The sequence below is a fragment of the Pleurodeles waltl genome, chromosome 9 (genome assembly GCF_031143425.1).
Source record: "Pleurodeles waltl isolate 20211129_DDA chromosome 9, aPleWal1.hap1.20221129, whole genome shotgun sequence".
NCBI lineage: Eukaryota > Metazoa > Chordata > Amphibia > Caudata > Salamandridae > Pleurodeles > Pleurodeles waltl.
In genome coordinates, this window is record NC_090448.1 from 575,575,666 (window position 1) to 575,597,397 (window position 21,732).

General features: G+C 46.2%; 1 protein-coding gene across 7 annotated transcripts in view; it reads right to left on the reverse strand.

Moving 5' to 3' along the window:
• Window positions 1–318: 318 nt before the first annotated feature.
• LOC138259681 (cytochrome P450 2G1-like) overlaps window positions 319–21,732 on the reverse strand; it is a 584,827-nt gene continuing 563,413 nt past the window's right edge. For 6 of the 7 annotated variants that reach the window (XM_069207561.1, XM_069207562.1, XM_069207557.1 and 3 more), the window contains one exon: window positions 319–1,436. In XM_069207561.1, coding sequence (XP_069063662.1) covers window positions 1,255–1,436 — 182 coding nt within the window. In that variant the 3' untranslated portion in view covers window positions 319–1,254. The remainder of the gene's footprint in view (window positions 1,437–21,732) is intronic. The other variant, XM_069207559.1, reaches the window with a different exon arrangement.

Sequence of the window (21,732 nt, forward strand, 5' to 3'; positions counted from 1 at the left end):
CAGAAGAGATTAGTACGATGTAGGGACACCAATGGGGCTTGAGATCAAAACAAGTAATATATGGGACCACTTATACAAAGATAATGTCACTCAAGACGCAGATGTTTGATGCATATCCAAGGACGGAGGTGGGCATTTGGGGTGGAAAGTTTCCTACACAGCTATTAAAGCTCCTATTTTGGCTTTGATAATTGCTGGAAAGAGCAATAACATTGTATGACAAAACAGCATGTTGTTTCTTTCAGACGAAAACCAATAAAATCTATTTTAAAAAAGCAGCTCTTCAAAAACCACAATTTCATATTACATTTTATTAAACCAACTAGGCTAATGTTTTATTAGATCTAATAATGCACAAATGGGAAGATGCTAGTATATATTATAAAATATGCATATGAGTGCACTACAGATCGAATCACATTAGAGTTGTGCCTTCACAAAATCCATTTTAGTTATTGTTTTGTGCTACACAGCAAAATTCAGTGTCAGTTACGCAACCTTATGGCCTTATATGTTAAAGAATGTAGAAAATATGGAGACTTGGAGGGCCTATCCTGGCAATTTAAAATGCTACTTTTGGTCTACTGGTGAATTAATCTGGGGATTTATACACCACAATAGCCTGCCTAGCGATCGGTATACAAAGTTTCTAAGGTCTTCCTCTGTTTTTATGAAAAAACGTTTTTTGACTGCAATTTTCTTCAGCTACTAAAATATAACTTTTTCATGGTGATTTAGAGTTTACTCTTCAGTCCCCATCCACAATCTATTCTTAGAAAGGAGCTTTGAACCCATTTATCAAAACATACGCCACTAGTGAGATAATGTTACTTAGAGGTAAATCAATTCACTCTACATTTGACCCATAATGCCAAAAAAACTACGAAGGATGCAGCATGTTTTTTAGATGAATTACGCTAATGCCGTTTGTTCACCGTCATGCGGATTGTCTGTGTAATTAATTTGCATCACAGTGTCAGCATTAGGCACTGGTTCCTTTGATAACAGCCAACATGTGCTCTGTAACAGTGGGAAAAAGAGCAAAATTCAATAATGTCAGCTCACCCGTATGCAAAGTAAAAGTGTTCCATTTCAAAAGCATAGCGGATGCGAAAATTGTACTTTCTGCATAATAATGTGTGAAGTGGTTTTTAGATCTCTGTGACCCATTACAATTTCAAATATCTAGAGTAGACTTGAGAAATTTGACAGGTGAAACAAATCAAGCCACTTTGAATATCATCTATCTGTTTGTTAACGAGCAATGAAAGAGAGTAGGTAAGAACGAGGCACATTAGCGAATCCGGTTGCTTGTGGGCTGGCATTAATTTCCTCTGGTGCCATGGAAGATTCCAGTCTGAAGTTCTGAAGAATGCTGGTGAGAAACAGGAACAACTCCATTCGCGCCAGTCCCTCTCCCAGGCAAATCCGCTTCCCTGAAAAACAATGTTTTGCAAACCTTTTAAAAAATGCAAACGTTCTTTTAATCAGATATTGTTAATGACCAAGTCTAATCTCCTTAAAATTTATACTGGGAACTACATTTTAAATGAAATTTCAGCGTCGATATTTTGTCTTTGAATGCTGCTTTATTTTAAGAATCCTCTGCTATGCAGCCTTGTCCCAAGAAAGAGACTGTAGGCCTAGGTATCCTTTCCGTCCTGCTTATTAGAACACCACCTTTAGAAATTATAGAGGCGTACCACTGAGAAAGAAATTGCTGTATCCTTTACATGCTGATGTCTCAGCAGAGGAATATGCAATGTGCCTAGGTCCAGCTATATGAACATTCTGATTTCACTGGAAATTATGTTTTTAAATCCAGGAGTTTTTAACATCCAAAAGTTGAGCCCCGTCAGCATTTCATTGAGGTCTTAGATCTATTTCGTGGATTGAGCTAGCCTTCAGATTATTTTCATGTGCAGCTGGGCACCTATAACCCCTTATTTGAGCATTAATAGCACGCCTGCCCTAAGAAGAAAGATGGAAGAAGCAGAACAGGAGCAGTGTAATCAACCTAAGGAAGGTGAGTAAAACAAGCATTGTCAAAGCCGATGAGCCTTGTTTTTCTGACCTATTTATTTTGATAATAGTCTTTAGCAATGATTCATGGGCCCAGGGGCGGCTCATTGGCTACGGCAAAGGAGCATCGTCCCACTGCTGTGCCAGAAGCAGACCAATAAAACAATAGATTGTTTTATTTTTCTGCTTCTGGCACAGTCAGCAGTGTAGGGAGGGGCAGGGCTGGGCTACGGGAGGTGGGAGGGGTAGGAGAGGAGTGTGCACCTAAGTGCACAGGTGTGTTTGGCCGGCTGGTTTAGGCGTACTTAGGTTTCTCCAGCCTGGGTGTGTACACAGCTGGGCTGGAGAAACTGCACAGACCCCAGGGCTGTGTCTGAGCTGCAAGGTTTTTTATGAAAGCAGCGCCAGGATTGCTGGGGAGCCTGTGCTGGTGTCTCAGCAGTGAATGCTGGGATACCAAAAGAAGCAGAGATCGAGGCGGCAGGGGCGGAGGCAAGGTAAGGTCTTTTAATTGTTATTAATTTTTACCTTGCCTTCATTCCCCCCGCCTCTCCCCTTGCGTTATGTGGCGGCCGCTGCTGTGAATGACATCCCCATTGCTGAGCAGCATGGCTAAAGAAGAGAAACAAAGCCTGTAATTTAGCTTCCTGCATCATATTGTAGACACACCAATCACGTCTGTGAGCACCTACAAAATGACACAGTTTTTTTTTCCTCTTTATCTATCGATACATGTTAGATTGGTAAATAAAAAGAAAAAAAAGGAACACAAAGCATGTTTCTTTTTTCTTTAGGTGGTTTGGGGAGCAAAAGCTACACAGAGGGCAGGTGGGTATTGGGAAGCAACACAGAGGGCAGGAAGGGGCTGAAGCAACACAGGGTTGCTAGTGGGGGAAGCAACACAGAGCGTTCAAGTGGGGGGTTAAAGCATCAGGGTTGGCGGGGAGGGGCTAAAGCAACTCGGGTTGGGGGCAGCAACAGATTGGGCAGTGGGAGAAGTACAAGACACAGGTACAACAAACAACATGGAGAACGGAGGATGGAGAAGTAGCAAATGGGTGAGAAATCAAGGGGAGAACACACACAAGGGCAGATGAAATACAGTGAATGGGGCAGAAGAGAATTACATTAGTGAAAAAAGAGCACCATGGAGCACAGTGAAAGGCAAAAGAAAAGTATATGAGGGAGACAGCTGAAAAATATATACACTTTCAAAGCATACTTTACCAAAAACAAAAGGTTAGTTACTACACAGTAAGCAATGGAAGGATACAAGAATTAAGGTTATGCTCCGGTGGTACCAACACAAGAAGTGAAAGGAAATCCTTTACAAGCTAACAAGAAAAAATACTAGCAAATTAATGCAGCAATAAAGCCAACCAATGGTAAGCAATGCACAGGTTCTAAGCTCACAGTCAGCTGACACTAGGTTTTTCACAAACCAGACACATTGTGCTGTCTAGTAGGCCTTGAATAATGCCTCCACATATATGTGCCTGCATATATGCTGTCTAGTATGATTTGAATATTGCCTCCATGTCTGCATATGTTTGTATATATGTGATTGTTGTTAAGTCATATGTAAGTGCATGTGTGTCAGAGTGTAGGCCATAGGTTATTGGCAATTTGTAAACATATTTGGGCACAAATGGCATGGTGGTAATACTTGGGCTTTCATAGAATGGGGGTGCCCACCACCTGGGCAAGATGATTATTCTGTTATCTTCATGGTATGTACTGGCATACTGGGGACTTCCATCGCATGCCATGGTGCTTACCTTTGGTTTTGCTGACCCTGGATTAACAGTGATAAAGCTTGTCATTTGGGACATTCACAACTTCCATGACATGATGGTGCTCACCTGCCTGGGAAAATGCTGACCATGGAATACCAGAAACAAATCTTGGCATTTAGTGGACAACCATTGCATAATGGTGCTCTACCTCTTATATTGTGTGTGGCCCTGGCATTTCAGTCAATATTGCCTCACTGAGGGCATGAATGTGTACATTATTCTCAAATGCCAGCCTTGACCAGTTGGTAATTTTTGGCATATTTTTGGCACTGTGTTGCCCAACCCTTAGAAAATGCTATCCCTGAAACACTTGAGGAAGATATTCATAAATTTGTGGCATCCATGCCAGGCCCAATTCTAGTGGGTGGGCCAGGCTCATCCAAACAGGACCCTTGGCCCTCCAGTCACAGCATAAAAACCAATGCAAAATGCACTCAGTAAATTCCCCCAAGAAGACCTAATAAGGCATCTCCTCTTCGAGAGGTGGGCTTTGTCTCCACACACTAGTGCAGGTATATTAGAGGCATGATGAGGGAAGTAAGGGCCAGATGTATCAAAGGATTTTACCCATTCTGTGTCTATGGGAAAATGTATTCGTACAAACATCTCTAAATCCATTCTTCTCTTCATATCAGAGGTTTTGGATTTCCACCTTCTCTGTGTTGCTCGGATCCAGAGCAATTTTACTGCCGGTTGGAGCTACGTCCTAATACTCTGTATAGAGTGAACTTCACCTTTGCTCTCTAGGAAGACAGAAATTAATCATGCTAACAGCCATGCACCTTTCCTGAGACCTACAGCTACTGTTTTATCAGACCATGCTGTGAGGCAAAGTTTGATTATAAAGTAAAAAACAGGTAAGTTGCAGAGCTACATGGGAGTGTGTGGGTCAAGCTGACACCTTTTCTACAGAAAAATACAGATCATTTGTTCACCTTTTTAAGATTCTTCAAAGGGTCAGATATGATCCACATAAAAAAATCTTAATGTAAAATAGCTTGCTTTCATTTAAATCATTCTCATTCTGATTTTGTTTACTTTAATTATCAATCTGGCCATATGTGCAACTGTGAATACATATGTGCAACTGTGAATACATTTTAGTGTGCATTTTTCTTATATTTACTATTTAATGTATGAAAAGGGAAACAGTGCTGGCTGTGGGTGATTCTACTAATTTTGATACCAGACAGGACATTACAATTCCAGTGAGGTCTGTATAAACCTGGCTTTGCGGCAACCCTATGTGTGGATGTAACACTACCAAATGTTGGGAAATTGAGCCGCAGGGTATGGACTGTGACGCAGTGATCTACTTGAGAGAGGTTGAATACTTTGGGAGAATGCTAGAGATGATGATGGGATGACTGAAGATAAGACAAGGTACCCTGGTCAGCAGAAGACAAGAGATACCAGGGACGTAGCTGACATTGGTGCAGCAGGTGTCGTAAAGGCGGATTCCAAAGAAAAATAGGACATTTTGTATTAAAACTATCTACCTACGATGTTGAAAGAGATCATGTGTTATTAATTAATTAGTGGCATAGAAGTAGCATACAGCAGCTATTAAACATGCGTTTAAGAAGGCTCAATGGAAAATAGTGTAGAAACCAAAACGTGCACGTTTGAATTTCAGTGAGCTATTTGCGCCTACCAGTCATATTTCTGACATCATGTCTAACAAAAACATTGTGCATTTATTTTTGAGTAAATTATTAATAAATATTAACATGAAAGTATTATTTCTGAGTAAGAAATTACAGAAAATAAATGTTTTCAGAAAATAAATGTACGTTCACAATTGCATTGACATATCATGAATGATGCTTCAATAAGCATAATCCGATTCCATATTTGAATTGAATTTATGGGTTCGCAATAGGTTTTGTTAAAGTATTAACTGTATTTAAAGTGCTTAGACTTTATTAACTGACTGGGCCTGAAAGCTTCATTTTACAAGCAGCAAAGGATAATTTTACTTGTGTTTAACCTCACCTCTAACCTGAATTATTTTTCTTAAGGCTGAAAAATGTAATGTGAATGTTCTTGTGTAATCCACCAGAAGGGCATGTTTCAAATTTAGATATGTAACAATATTTGTTCCAACTACTGACTTGCACAGGAAGATTCATGAAGCTTATGTGAAAGACTATTAGCTTAGTTTATTGTGTGTCATGAGAAGGGAAGTGCATGTATTATATTATTTGACACTGGGAATGCCTTAAATCTACAATGGAAGCCTATATCTGGTTTAAGCATTAGGCTACTCCTAGGGTATTGAATGGGTGCACAGTGCCTATATGCTGGCTGCCTTTAACCCCTTGAAAACTTTAATGCAATGGATTGCTCCTCTGTTGCTGCTAGTTTATCTACCTGTCTACAACAAGGTCATATACATGCTATGCTATCCTCTTGCTCTTGGACGTAGACTAGGCAGATCTTCTCTGGCTGCCTGTAACTTGTGCACTGCTTTGGATTGCTCATCATAACTGCTCGTCAAACTCAAAATTATTTGCCAAGGCTGGCTGTGTACAGTATATGCCTGCTAAGTGCTCACCTGTTAATCTGTCGGATTATAAAGCTATAGTAGAACTGCCGCTATCAAGAGCATGTTGTGGATCACATCTGTTGCAGCTAGGTGGATCATAATGAGACGTACTCAGTCAGAAACTGTAAACTGCATGTATTCCAGTTCTTACTTCTTAGTGATAATATGCACCTCATTTATTGCTTCCTAGAGTCCCAGGTCCATTCATGACTAATGAAAACAGTACTTTTTTTCTTAGAACTCTGGACTTGTAGTTCTAGTTTTATATTGGGTTAAATAAGAGGACAAGTCCCAGAGTTCTAATAAAAAAATTGGGAAGGGCTTGCTAGCCTGGACCTGGAAAACTTGGAACAAATGCCTGTTGCAGAGAAAAAAATACATAATAGCATCACTCTGAGCACTCATGCACAGTACCGCAGCACTCCCCATGTAGGTCACACTGCAATGCATCACCCTTCCAAATAAGTACTCTTTCAAACAGGATCATTTTGAAAAATATATGAAGAAAAAAAGAAAATTGAAAATACATACTTGAGACAGTTGCAGTCTCAATGAACCATACAGAGTGGCATGTAGGCAAAATAAGCCTACATACTGCTAATTCGGAATGCCTTGGAAAGAGGAAGCGAGGTGAAATGGGTCCCATGTGTATCATATTCAGTTAATGGCATAAGCAGCATAGAACCCTCAATTGGGGATTCACATTTCAACGCTTTTATGTTAAAGGCATTGTGAAATGTATTGATGTCGATTGTTACTTTCAAATAACTCTCTACATGCTCTGTATAAACATACAATCTATCCTTTGTACTGTGGGACCTGTTTGGAAGTATATATGCTGTAATCTAGGACTTTTAGGCTACCTCCAGAATTCACAAAAATTGGGCCTGTCGTGGCCCATCCATATAAAATTCCTGGAGCCGAACCTGATCCATGCCATGATGGCTCTGACTTTTGGTATTTCAGCCTCAAGTTAATGGCACTGGTGATTGGCATAAGGTGGGCATCCATGCATACTCTGTATGCTTAATTGTGATACTGACATAACGGTTATAATTCCCTGCCTACTGTGGACATCCGTGGCAGAATAATTTCCATCTTTGGTATACTGCACACACTTTTTGTATTTTCTGTTAATCCACAACATTAGAAGGTGATACATGGGCATGCAATGCAGAACATATTTTTTGTGGCAGATGTACATATGAAAAGAACGAGGACGACTGATGTCTAGGCATCAAGTACTGTATTTACTAACACTGAAAAGCCTGAATTTCACATAAAAGGAGATTCGTTCATGCAAATGATGGACTTTTGTTCGGGGGAATTCTGTTTATTTTAAAAAGTCTAGGGCCATCATTAAAATATTGGCGGTAAGTGACGCTTTCCACCATGCTGACTGCCGCCAACATACCGCGACTCCGGCGGTATACCACTACCCGTATTATGACCCACACATAGAAATCCGCCACTATACAGACACACACACAAGTCTGTCAGCCCAAAGGTCAGTGATAAACTGGCAGTACCAAAACCCACACCGTTATGCCAACAGAAATACGCCCAATCAATCAACCAATCAGTGTATTTGTAGAGCGCACTACCACCCGTGAGGGTCTCAAGGCACTGTGGGGGGGGGGTGCTGCTACTGCTCAAATAACCAGGTTTTGAGCCACTTCCTGAAAGTCAACAGGTCTTCGGTCTGTCGTAGGGGCAAGGGAAGGGTGTTCCAGGTCTTGGGGGCGAGGTGGGAGAAGGATCTGCCTCCGGTAGTTGCCCTTCGGATGTGGGGGCGGTGGCGAGGGCAAGGTCGGCTGAGCGGAGTTGGCGGGATGGGGTGTAGAAGGTGAGTCGTCCATTGAGGTAGGCTGGACCGGTGTTGTGGAGCACCTTGTGTGCAAGGAGCTTGAAGGTTATCCTTTTGTTGACAGGGAGCCAGTGTAGGTCTCTCAGAAGGGGAGTGCTGTGGCGGTGGGCATCGAGGATCAGGCGTGCAGAGGCGTTTTGTTTGCATTGCAGTCGTTTGAGGAGTTTGGCCGGGGCTCCTGTGTAGAGGGTGTTTCCGTAGTCAAGTTTGTTGCTGACGAGGGCTTAGGTGACTGTTCTTCTTGTATCTGTGGGGATCCATCTGTAGATCTTGCGGAGCATGCGGAGGGTGTTGAAGCAGGATGAGGAGATGGCGCTGACTTGCTTGGTCATGGAGAGTGTTGAGTCGAGGATGATGCCCAGGTTGGTGCGTGGTTGGTGGGTGTTGGGGCTACTCCCAGAGCGGTCGGCCACCAGGAGTCGTCCCAGGCTGAGGGGTTGGCACAGAGGATGAGGACCTCCGTCTTGTCTGAGTTCAACTTCAGTTTGCTGTTCCTCATCCATTTGGCGACAGCCTTCATACCTTCGTGGAGGTTGGATTTGGCGGTGAGGGAGTCGTTGGTGAGGGAGAGGATCAGTTGGGTGTCGTCAGCGTAGGAGATGATGTTGAGGTTGTGTAGACGGTCGACGTGGGTGAGCGGGGCAATGTAGATGTTGAAATGTGTAGGGCTGAGGGACGAACCTTGGGGAACGTCGCAGATGATCTTGGAGGCTTCGGAGCGGAAAGGGGGGAGGCGGACTCTCTGGGTTCTGCCGGAGAGGAAGGAGGTGGTCCACTCCAGAGCTTTGTCCCGGATCCCTGCATTGTGGAGGCGTGTGCATAGGATGCAGTGGCAGACAGTGTCAAAGGCGGCCGGGAGGTCCAGGAGGAGGAGGGCCTCGGTTTCGCCGTTGTCAAGCAGGGCCCTGATGTCGTTGGTGGCGGTGATGAGTGCGGTTTCGGTACTGTGGTTGCTGTGGAACCCTGACTGGGATGGGTCCAGGATGTTGTTTTCTTCGAGGTAGTGGGTCAGTTGTCTGTTGACGATCTTCTCAATGACCTTGGCTGGGAATGGGAGCAGGGAGATGGGACGGAAGTTCTTGAGGTCTCTTGGGTCCGCCATGGGTTTCTCTTGAGGTAGGTCGCTGTCTGGAAGGAGATGTTGATGACTTTGCGGAGGTGAGGTGCGATGGTGGTGCTCGCTTTGTTAAAGATGTGGTGCGGGCATGGGTCTGACGGAGATCCAGAGTGGATGGTGCCCATGGTTTTGAATGTGTCATCTTCGTTCACGTTGGCCCAGACGAGCAGAGGATCGTAGTTGAAGGTGGGTGGAGAGTCTAAGGAGTCGGTGATTGGCAGGGTGGTTTGGCTGTTGAAGCTGTCATGGATGTCTGTGATCTTGTCATGGAAGAAGGCGGCGAGGGAGTTGCACAGGTCTTGTGAAGGTGGGATGTTGTTTGTGCTGGAGCTGAGGTTGGAGAGTTCATTCACGATGTTGAAGAGCTCCTTGCTGTTGTGTGCGTTGTTGTCCAGGCGGTCTTTGAAGGAGGTTTTCTTGGCAGATCTGATGAGGTGATGGTGATTGCGGATGGTGAGGCGGCAGGGTTGTCCGGTGTCTGTTCGAGGTGCCACTTTCTCTCCAGTTTCCGGCAGGTTTGCTTGGAGGCTCGAAGGTCTAAGGTGAACCAGCTGGCTCTCTTGTTGGCACCTCTGTTGGAAGGTTTATTGAGCTGGGCGAGAGTGTTGGCGCAGTCATCGATCCAGCACCAGAGGTTGCAGGCTGCGAGGTCGGGATTGGTGGGTTCGGTGGGTGGTTTTTGGGCAAGGCTGGTGTTCAGATGGTCTTGGCTAATTTTGCTCCAGTTGCGGCGGGGGATCTATTGGCTGAGGTGGTGCGTGGTGGGTTTCTGGAAGGTGAAGTGGATGCAGCGGTGGTCGGTCCATGGGAGTTCAGTGGTGTGGCTGAAGGTGACATGGGGGCTAGCGGAGAAGATGGCGTCCAGCGTGTGGCCAGCGGAGTGTGTTGGGGTAGTGACGAGTTGTCTGAGTCAGAGGGTGGCGAGGTTGTTGATTAGGGTGGTGGAGTAGGGGTCATTGTTATTCTCTAGGTGAAAGTTCAGGTCGCCGAGGAGGACGTAGTCGACGGAGGCAAGAGTGTGCCTGCTGACGAGGTCGGCGACACCCACAGCATCATGACCCACTAATCACCGCGGCGGTCATTCAACCGAGGTAATCCATTGGCAGTACACACCGCCGTGCTCAAAATACACGCACACTAACAAAACAACACCAGATTGGACAATTCAAAATACACACACCTGATACACGTGCACACACCACACCCACACACCTACAACACTATAAAACACACACCCACACTACCCACAACCCTTTACGACCCAACGATTTTGGCAAGTGAGAGAGAGACAAGCCAGGAGAGCCCACTGAATCTGAGCCACAAAACACCATCACCTATATACCATCCACGCACCTCACAGCACACACCCCAACACATCACCCCACATACCCTCACACATACCACTCACACTACACCTATGGCACCACAAAGACACCCCAGGTTCTCAGAGGAGGAGCTAAGGGTCATGGTGGAGGAAATCATCCGGGTAGAGCCACAGCTATTCGGATCAAAGGTGCAGCAGACGTTCATTGCAAGTAAGATGGAGCTATGGCTGAGAGTCATGGACAGGGTCAATGCCGTGGGACAGCACCCCAGAACAAGGGATGACATTGGGAATAGGTGGAACGACCTACGGGGTAAGGTGTGTTCCGTGGTTGCAAGACACCAGATAGCTGTACAGAAGACTGGCGGTGGACCCCCACCTCCTCCCCCACAACTAACAACATGGGAGGAGCAAGCCTTGGCAATCATGCTGGCAGGAGTAGCAGGAGGACTGGACTCTGATAAGTCAAATCTTTACTACTTTATCCCCCACCCTACCTGCATGCCATCACAGACAACAACCCCTACCCTCACCCCCATCACCCCACCACCTCACACATACCCCATCATCACAACCCCCCATCCCAATACCAAGCCCTGCATGCAATAACAATGCGTGGCCCCCCATCACAGACCTGCATGGACACCTATCACCACAGCATGCACACTAGTGACAATCACTTAGCCAAACCAATCACAACTCACACAAGCCAAAGCTGCCTTGCTAATAACAACCATAGAGGAAAACATATCCATGCACAAGATGGCACACGCAGATACAACAACACTGCATTTACATCCCCACAGGACCCCCACTCAACGTCACTGGAGAGGAGGTGCCAGCCACATCCAGCCCCTCCCCAGAAGAGAACCACAGTGATGACAGCAGCTCTGCACGCCTGGATCACGACAAGCAACCTGGCCCATCAGGGACCTCTGGACAGTCGGTGACCCAGGCACAGTCCCAACCCACCACAGAGCCTTTCCTTCAGGAAACACCACCACAGCACTCACCCAGCGGGCCCATCCCTCTGTCCCCAGGACACGTCAATCAGCAGTGTGTCCACCACTACAGGGACCCTAGGCAACCCCACAAACACAGGACGATCAGGGACCTGGGGTCAGTGGCAGTGGGCACACAGTTCAGGAGACAGAGGCACAGGACAACAGGGAAGCTGGGAGGACTGCTGTGTGACAGGTGGAGGACAGGCCCAAGGAACTGACTCTCCACGAGGCACTCACCAACATCCTGGGAGCATACCACCATTCCCAGGAGACAATGGGCCAGATACTGGCCAAGTTGCAGGAGACCCAGCGGCTGCAGGAGGGACAGTTCTTGGGGATCAGGGAGGACCTGACTGACATCCACACCACCCTGGTCACCATTGCAGGGGTGCTGGCAGACATGGCCAACACCATGAGGGAGGCAGTGGCACACCAAAGGGCTCCTGACACTAGCCACACCAAATAACAGCCCTCCACCTCTGCTGACGCTAGTGGACAGGAGGCCCCGCCACAGGACCAACAGGCCACCAGCACCCCACCCCCTGCAGAAGGAGAACCACCCTGCAAACGGTCCCTGCGATCCAGGCAGAAGCCAGAGAACATTGCCAAGACCCCCACCAGGAAATGAAACTCTCCTGATTCTCACCCTTGTGTCCCACTCTGTCACCTTGTCCACCTTGAACTGCCATTGCTCCCCTTCCTATGCCCCATTGGACAATGCACCTGTAGGGCAAATAGACTGGACTCTACCCTAGACTTTCCTCCATCAGCAGCCCAGCCCATTGCAATACCCACTCCACTTATTAGCACCAAAATAAACACCCTTGGAACAAAATCAAATATGGAGTCTGTCAATTGTTTGACAAATGTATTAGTTTCACAAACTGTAAACATTTCAATTCAAATGCACTGTAATATTTAAATAGGTATGACCTGCAGTGGGCAGCAGTAAACACACCAGAAGCCAGAGTGGGGCACAGATGCCAAAGGGTACAGTAAGTGGCCATAGAAATAGGGATCCGCCGTTTCCTATCTGTTGACTCACTTGCTAGCTGACCTTCAACAGGAGAGGACCTACACTGCAAGTGCTGCTGTGACCTGTGTCTGGAAGCGACAATGGCTCGAGTGTCTGGGGAAAGGGCCTCTGCCTTCACTTCCGAGGAGTTGGCGAGACGGGTGGATGAGGTCCTACCCCAGTACACTTTACTCTATGGTCCTCCAGGCAAGCGGGTGAGTACATTGGGAGCATGATGCGTGGGCCATGAATGTATGGATTGCTGTGTGTGTAAGCCCCATGTGGGGGGGGTCTGAGAGGTCCTGGGCAGAGTGCTGCGTGTATGGTGGGCAATGTATGTGCATAAGGGGATGGGGGATATGTTGGGCCATGAGTAAAACAATCCGGGCGGTATGACTAATACCTTTTCTGCTGTTTTTTTTTGGCAGGTCAGCCCCCATTAGAAAAAGGGTACTTGGCGTGCCATTGCCATGAAGATGCGGACCCTAGAGATCTTTGACAGGCGGAGCACCCACTGCCGTAAACGGACCTGCGCTGCTAGGCAAGGAAGATGGCAGAGGCCCAGCTGGGGCTGGCCTCCCAACGAGGAAGGGGTGCCCGTCGTACCCTGACCCCCCTGATGTTCCGCATCCTGGCGGTGGCCTATCCGGAGTTGGATGAGCACTTGAAGGCTTCGCAGCAGCCACAAGGGGGTGAGTACAGATACAGAATCATGACTTTGCTAGCGTTAAGGTATTACCAGGGTGGGGGATGTGGGCTGTGGGTGCCCCTAGGCCAGGGCGAACATGGCAGGGTATGTTCAATGATGGGCAAGCTCATGTGCACTCCAACCCCAATAATGTTATTGGACATCTACTACTGGGCAGGGTCCTGTGGGTTTCAGGTGTGCAGCTAATGGCGTTAGGCATTGTACCCCATGGGCTGGTGACTAGCATTGTAACTGGTAGTGCATGGCCTAGTGCATAGGGCTGTTCCCTGTGAGTTGTGTACACCAACGGTAGTGTTGTTGCTGGCATTGACCAAGTGTATCCTCCGTCTTTCCCCACTTTTTGTTTTGTCATCCTGTCCTTATGTGCATTAGCATAATCTGGCAGAGAAGCAAAGGCACCAGCGATGGAGGGAGCTGCATCCCACAGGACCCAGGAGGCCGAGTCCACCGACGGTGGGACGGAGGGTGAGGGGAGCAGCACGGGGGAGACTGGAGGGGACAGTTCGGACATGGATACCTCCTCCGATGGAAGCTCCCTAGTGGTGGCGGACACCACTGTGCCCACCCCATCTACATGTACAGCCGCCACCCCTCCTCCAACTTCCTCTACCCAATCCTATTCCCCTCAACCCCAACCTATCTCAAGCACACAGGCAGACAAGTGTGCACACAGGACAACACACAAGAGAGGGCATGTCAAACACAAGCACCACACTTCATCCCACAGGCACTCACACAAACACCATCCAGATGCAGACATACCAACATCCAATGCCTCCACTGTGCCCCCCTCCACCTCGTCTTCCACCTCCCTCCCAGTTGTGTCTACACTACACTCACACCTGCATGCACTACATGCTCATCCACTACCACCATCACCAGCACACTTATCAGAACACACACTTCACTGGCATTCACCACCCTACATCCATGCACACTTCCCCTATGTCCTCGCCCACTGTGTATGTGCTCTCTCCTCCCAAAGTATACAAACGCAAGCACTTAGACACCCAACAGCCATCCACCTCACAACAGCATCCAGACAATGCACCGCACCTGTACCCAAACACAGCAGACTGACACCTCCTACAACCACTCCGTCCTCCTCCACTCCCAAACCATCTCCCTCTTCCCACCCCAATGTCCCTAAGCAACTTTTCCCTCCACCACTGACCTCTTCCCTACCCCCCCGTCCTTCACGTCAGGCCAGGGTGGTCAAAACCCAGGCAAGCACCTCAGCCACCCAGTCTACGGGCACAGTAGTGTCCCCAGCAACACATGGTGGGAAAGGATCCCGGCCACCAGCCAGCCAGACGGAAAGGGTGCCTGCCCCAAGTGCTGCAGAAAGGAAGGGCAAGGAGCCAGCTACAAGTGTTGCAGGAAGGAAGGGCCAGGAGCCAGCCACAAGTGCTGCAGGAAGGAAGGGCAAGGAGCCAGCTACAAGTGCTGCAGGAAGGAAGGGCAAGGAGCCAGCCACAAGTGCTGCAGGAAGGAAGGGCAAGGAGCCATCCCCAGCTGCTGGCAGGAAGGGCAAGGGGCCTGCACCAGCAGGCAGTAAGGACAAGGGGCCTGGTGCTGGGACTCAGTCGGAGACCCCACAACCAAACATGGTGGTGCAGCCATCCGAGGCAGTAGGGGATGGGCTGGAGCCTCCCCCCACCACCACCACCAGCTCTGCCAGCAGCACCGCCACCAGCACTACCACCAGCAGCAGCAGCACCAGTGGGCAACCGTCCAAGGCTGCAGGGGATGGGCTGGGGCCTCCCCCCACAACTAGCAGCAGCAGCACCAGTGGGCAGCCATCCTAGGCTGCAGGGGATGGGTTGGAGCCTCCCCCCACCACTACAAGCAGCAGCAGCACCACTGCCACCACTGAACAGCCGTCACCGCTGGCGGACATTCTGTAGACCTGCCTCCATGGGCTGTTGTACAGCCTGCCCCCTGCAAATCCTGTGGGTATGACACCCACCAGAGAGACTGTGACCTTGCACTCCCCAAGATCTGCATCACATGGCACGATGCCCCCTCCAGAACCAGTGGAGATGACATCCACTCACCCCATCCTCCTCAGGGTGAAGCTCACAGGGCATGATGCCCCCTCCAGAACCAGTGGAGATGACATCCACTCACCCCATCCTCGCAGGATGAAGCTCACAGGTCACGATGCCCCCGCCAGAACCAGTGAAGATGACATCCGCTCACCCCATCCTCCCCAGGATGAAGCTCACAGGGCACAATGCCCCCTCCAGAGCATGTGGGCAAGTCACCCACTTGAGAGACTGTGGCCTTGCACTCCCCAGGACCATGCACAGAGCATGTTGCCCCCTCCAGGACCAGTGGCGTTCTACCATCTTCCAGCTGAGTTGCCCCCCCGTTCCCCTGAGGTGCCTGCCTATTTTCGACCTGATGCCCTTGCAGTGTTCTCTCCATGTTGTTGCAGGAGTAAAGTGATGCTTTGGACTTTGTAATGTGGCCCTGTGACCCACGAACATTGAGGACTGGGCAGTGTCCCTTCATTTGTAAATATGTAAATACTTTTTTATTTGGATGTACGTATTGCTAATATTTTATCCTATTACACTCTTTTTACTCTATTGTAGTTGTCCTTGCATTATTCCTGAGGAGTATGGGGTCAAAATGCTATGTTGCTTCATCTGCTTGTGTGTATGGTGTTGGGGTGGGGGTGTTGCATGTGTGTATCACTCTCTTTTTCCTCTCCCTCTCCCCTGTGTGCTAGGCGGCTGTACTCACCGTGGTTGTCTTTACCGTCGTTGGTGTTCGTAGTGGAGCAGCATGTAGAAGAGCATGGGGAAGACATGGAGCTCAGGCTCCATGGCGTTGTGGTTGTTCCCTGAGCCTCCACAGGCGAGTCGTTTCCCTTCTGTGCATTGTTTCCGCCAGGCTTTTGATGTCGTTGGTGCCGCCCCGGAAAAGGTGGTGGATTGGACTGTCTTAATACAGTGGGGTGAACATTGTCTTCCGCCTGGCTGTAGGAGGTTACCGCCATGGTGCTTGTTGATTCCACCCTGGCGGTCGGTGTGTTAAAGTGGCTGTATGTCTGAGCTGTTTCCGCCATGGTCATAATTTGGCAGTATTTACCGCTGGCCTGTTGGAGGTATTACGGGCACTTTATCACCGACTGCCAGTGTTGTATTGAGGGGCATTTTCTTTTGAAAATGTATATTTTGACTTGTGTATGTTGAATTATTATCATTTTGGTCTTGCCTGATTTAGATAATATTACCTATTTTTCTAAACTGGTGTGGTGTCCATTTTGTAGTGTTTTCACTGTATTACTTTGCGAATTGGTACAAACACTTTACACAATGCTTCTGAGTTAAGCCTGTCTGCTCATGCGAAGCTACCAAGGGGGTGAATAGGGGTTACCAGGTGTGTTTCTCCTTTGCCCTGACTAGAGTGAGGGTCCTTGTTTGGACAGGGGTGTTGTGAAATGTGTGTTTTTGACCACTGGCTTTGTGTTGCACCTCTTTGCACCTGGATTAGTTGTCCAGTGTTCACCAGTTGCAGATAACATTTTGTATTCAGTTTAGCTGCCTATTAACTTTATCGTAGCGTTAGACACTGCCATGTCAAATGTGTTAGTATTTTCCACATTGTAAACTGTGCTCATTTTCGTGCTCTTTCTCACCGAAAAGCTAGGACATATTATGTGGGAGGTAGGCAGTCAGCACAATAAGAATGTACCAGACTGATGTTTATAGTGCAAGCAGGGAACGGCTCGGGCTTGGGGGAGAAAACCTTGGAAACTGGCCAGTTCCAACCTGTTTCTTTCAACTCTGACCTACATTAGCCAGCATGTTTGAATTGCTTAATGAGGGTTTTTTTTCCGGAGAGCTCCTTCTGTTTTTTTTAAGGGAGAAAAGACCCAGTGCGACAGCGAGAGAGTGAGTGACCTCAATCAGGATTCTTGACATTGGATGACTGATATCTGTCCCTTGAGGGTGGTTATCTCTTTCTCGCAGTCGAATGGGGTCATCGTCTTGCTGGCATGAGAAATATGAAGAGCTTGGTAGGCCCTGCGGTGATGAATTTTTACTTCATTATTTGCTTTGCATAATATAATCATAACTACATATATTTGCTGTGTACATTGCAGTTGAGAATCATTTTGGTATATTTTACTTTCATTGCTGTGACTATTTTTAAACGTGTGCTCTCAACCTACTAATCTCCTTTTTATGAACCTCGTGGAGAAATATTAATAAATATCTTATTTGAACTGAGAAGTGCATTCCAGATATTTTTGTCAGCTCAGTCATTAGTGAAAGCAAAACATTTTGGCATAAGTCAGAGATTCCAAAAAAGAGAGGTTGGAGGTTGAGAGTGCACAAATTAAAAGAGTAAATATGTTTTTATTCAGAGAGTTAAAGGAAGCACCACAAACCATGTTTGAAAATGCATGTGAAATTAAAATTCCTTATGATGTTTTGGCAAATGTGTTTTCTTGTTTATCAGGACTTTCTAAGTTTTGGGATAGGTGCTTCAATAACAATAAAGTGCTAAATGTGTTTTCACGTTTAGAAAAGGTGCTTTTTGAATGGAATGATATCCCTTTTGTTCTTGACAAGAGGGTTTGGATACTTTTGTCTGCTTACAAAAAAATGCATGAGAGATGTGAACAGCTAGAATATGAAATGAAATAAGAAATTAAAAGAGCAAGTTCGCCAGAACAAGTTATTGCAAGACAAAGCTGAAATCAACCAAGCTGTTACAGGAGAATCCAACTTTTCACATTCCAGTAATGAGGAGGTTAAAAAAGGTGGGGGCCAGTGTGAGCTGCATGAGCAGAATGTAGTTTGTGCGCAGAGTAGCCCACAGTTTTCGGCAGGAGTTAAAATGCATTTTTAAAAAGGTTACACTGAGCAGGAAGTTGACGATGTTACCGGTATAGTCAGACCACTTTTGCAGAGTACGATGTGTACAATTAATTCAGACAGGACACAGGTAATGTCGCAAAATGTGCAGTTTCTAGGAATTCAGTGGAATCCAGAACATAGAGAGATGTTGTTACAGGTAAAACAAAAGATGTTGGAGTTTGCTACTCCTGGCACTAAGCAAGTGACACAGAGTTTCATGAGATTGTTTGACTTTTGGAAACAGCATAACCCTCATCTGAGTAAAATCTGAACCCTTTGGTACAAAGTAACCAGGAAAAAACATGAGTTTGAATGGAATGAAGAGCAGCTGTGTGCTTTTGATTTGGCAAATGAAATAATTCAACAGACTTTAGACTTGTGTACAGTGCAAGAGGGAAACATTGAGTTACATGTAACTGTTCAGGGACAATATGCAATTTGGACTATGTGGCAGAAACAGCAGAGGACAAGGGTGCCCCTAGGAATTTGGACTAGAAAACTACCTGACTTTGGGGAGCGCTATACTCCTTTTAAAAACAGTTTTTGGTCTGTTATTGGGCTCTAGTGGATACTGAGCAAATAACACTAGGTCATAATGTAATTCTGAGACCTGAAATACCAATCATGCAGTGGGTAATGAGTTCACCTAAATCTCACCATATAGTACATGCAACAAGATGCTAGTATCATACACTGGATCTAGTACATACAAGACAGGACTCAAGTAGGACCGGCAGGCACTGCAGCCCTACATGAACAGGTGTCACAAGCCCCTGTACAGGATGAGGAAAGAGTGCAGGAGGTATCACAGTTAAAAGAGTCACCAGTGAATTAGAGGATAGGAAGCATGTTTGGTTTTCAGATGGTTCATTCAAATATGTGGATACCAAAAAACATTAGAAAGCAGTGTCATACAATTCAGTTACTGAAAAGTTGTTGTCTACCACAGGAGAAGGAAAAAGTAGCCAATATGCAGAGTTGTATACTGAGTGTCAGGCTGTAGATCAAGAGCTGCCTGCGACCTGTCATTTTTACACTGATTCTTGGTCCACTGCCTTTGGCTTCCCACATGGCATGCACATAACTATTTCATTCATTCAAAGGAGGTGTGGAGCAGAGTTTGTGAGAGGGAACTTGGGAAATGTTAAAACATACCAAAGTCATAGATGCTCATTGTCCCATTGACTCACTAGAACGCTGGTTCAATTCCCTTGCATACGTCAAAGACAAAACTTCAGAGGCAGAAGTGTCAACCTGGAGTTCTGACTTGGTGGGGATGGCTAAGTGGGCACACCAGAAAAGTGGACACCTGGCAGAAAATGCCACTTACAGGTGGGCAGAGATTAGAGGGATGCACATTCCCCTTGACTTGATAAAAACTGTGATTTTACAATGTCCTTTTTGTCAGCATACACAACAGAGATCTGTCCCACAAACAGTCAAAGTTCAATTGGGGAGAGGAAAGTTACCAGGACAGATATAAATCAAAGCTATTCTGTTAAATAGTGAAACAGCTGATTTATTCATACAGATTGGAGACAGAATTGCCCAGCTTGTCATAAGTTCAGTGTATGGAGGATTGGTGAGGAAGTGGACTGTCCCAGCCCTTCTTTCAGTGCAAGGAAAGGGAAGCTGTGATTCAGCTGATAAAAGCTCAGTGCTGAGGTGTGGGTTGAATCCTCAAATGGCCCTCCAGACCATGCAGAAATTATAGCAAAGGGCCAAAAAAAGTCATGCTGATTATAAAACAAGGAGAGGAAAAGGGAGAGCACATTTCAGGTGACTAATGTTATTTGCAAGAAAAATCATACTTGTTTCTTTGACAGATCTTACTACGACTTGCCACTGACCCTGAGTGTGCTGTGTGGTCTCCCTACGGGCATTTGCGTGTGGGGTCGGGGGAGGGACCGCACCCCCAACTTGAACCTGAATGATAACCTTTGTGCAACGCTCCTGCTGCTTTTAAAGTACAAAACCTATGGATCCATTTAGCGCTAATCGTGCTTCACAGATCAAAGTTCTGCATGGGAACAATGCAGAGTACCATGGATGTTCTGTCAACCTGTTTGATTAAATTTTTCATCGAACTAACCCATGGCTTGTTATCATTTGATGACTGCTGCCAGTCTCATTAAGCATGTTTAAATTGCCAGCTGGCTGACTATTCTCGTATGGGAACACTTATATTCCAGCAAACCTTTCAGGTGGACCGTGTACCTTTACATGATTATAACTCATTATGTTTTTATCTCATTCTATACCAACTTGATATCCTAGAAACACTATTCAATCAGTTATTATCCCAATCAGAATATATAAGCTTCAGTCTTTTCTTTGTAGGTGTGCCTGGTTTAACTGTTTATAAGATCAATACTTTAATACACTTCCATTGCTTTATAGTGATTGCTTTTATCATTTCATTATGTGCTGTATGTAATGCATATCTGATTTGCTTATAATGTTCTTTTTTTTTTAAAGAAAAAACAAAATGATGAGAGAGAAGTACACAAAGTCATTGATCAAAAGGTGGAATGTAGTGAAATATGTGTATTTGACCACTGACTTTGTGTTGCACCATTTTGCACATGGAGTAGTTGTCTAGTGTTCACCAGTTGCAGATTACATTTTGTATTCAGTTTAGCTGCCTATTGACTTTATTGTAGCGTTAGATACTGCCATGTTAAATGTGTTAGTATTTTTCTACATTCTAAACTGTGCTTATTTTCGTGCTCTTTCTCACCGAAGAGCTAGGACATATTACGGGGGAGGTAGGCAGTCAGCACGATAAGAATGTACCAGACTGATGTTTATAGTGCAAGCAGGGAACTCCTTGGGCTTGGGAGAGACAACTTGGGGAACTGGCCAGTTCCAACCTGTTTCTTTCAACTCTGACCTACATTAGCCAGCATGTTTGAATTGATAAATGAGGTTTTTTTTCCAGAGAGCTCCTTCTGGTTGTTTAAGGTATAAAAGACCCAGTGTGACAGCAAGAGAGTGAGTGTCCTCAATCAGGATTCTTGATGTCGGATGCCTGATATCTGTCCTGTGAGGGTGGTTATCTCTTTCTCACAGTCGAATGGGGTCATCGTCTTTCTGGCATGAGAAAGATTAAGAGCTTGGCAGTCCCTCCGGTGATGAATTTTTACTTCATTATTTGCTTTGCATAATATAATCATAACTACATATATTTGCTGTGTACATTGCAGTTGAGAATCATTTTGGTATATTTTCCTTTCATTGCTGTGACTATTTTTAAACGTGTGCTTTCAACCTACTAATCTCCTTTTAAGGAACCTCATGGTGAAATAATAATAAATGTCTTCTTTGAACTGAGAAGTGCATTCCAGAGATTTTTGTCAACTCGGTCATTAGTGAAAGCAAAACAAGGGGGTAACCTGACTGCCAACCAAAGACCCCATTTCTAACAATGGTGAACATGTTTGCCGGTATACT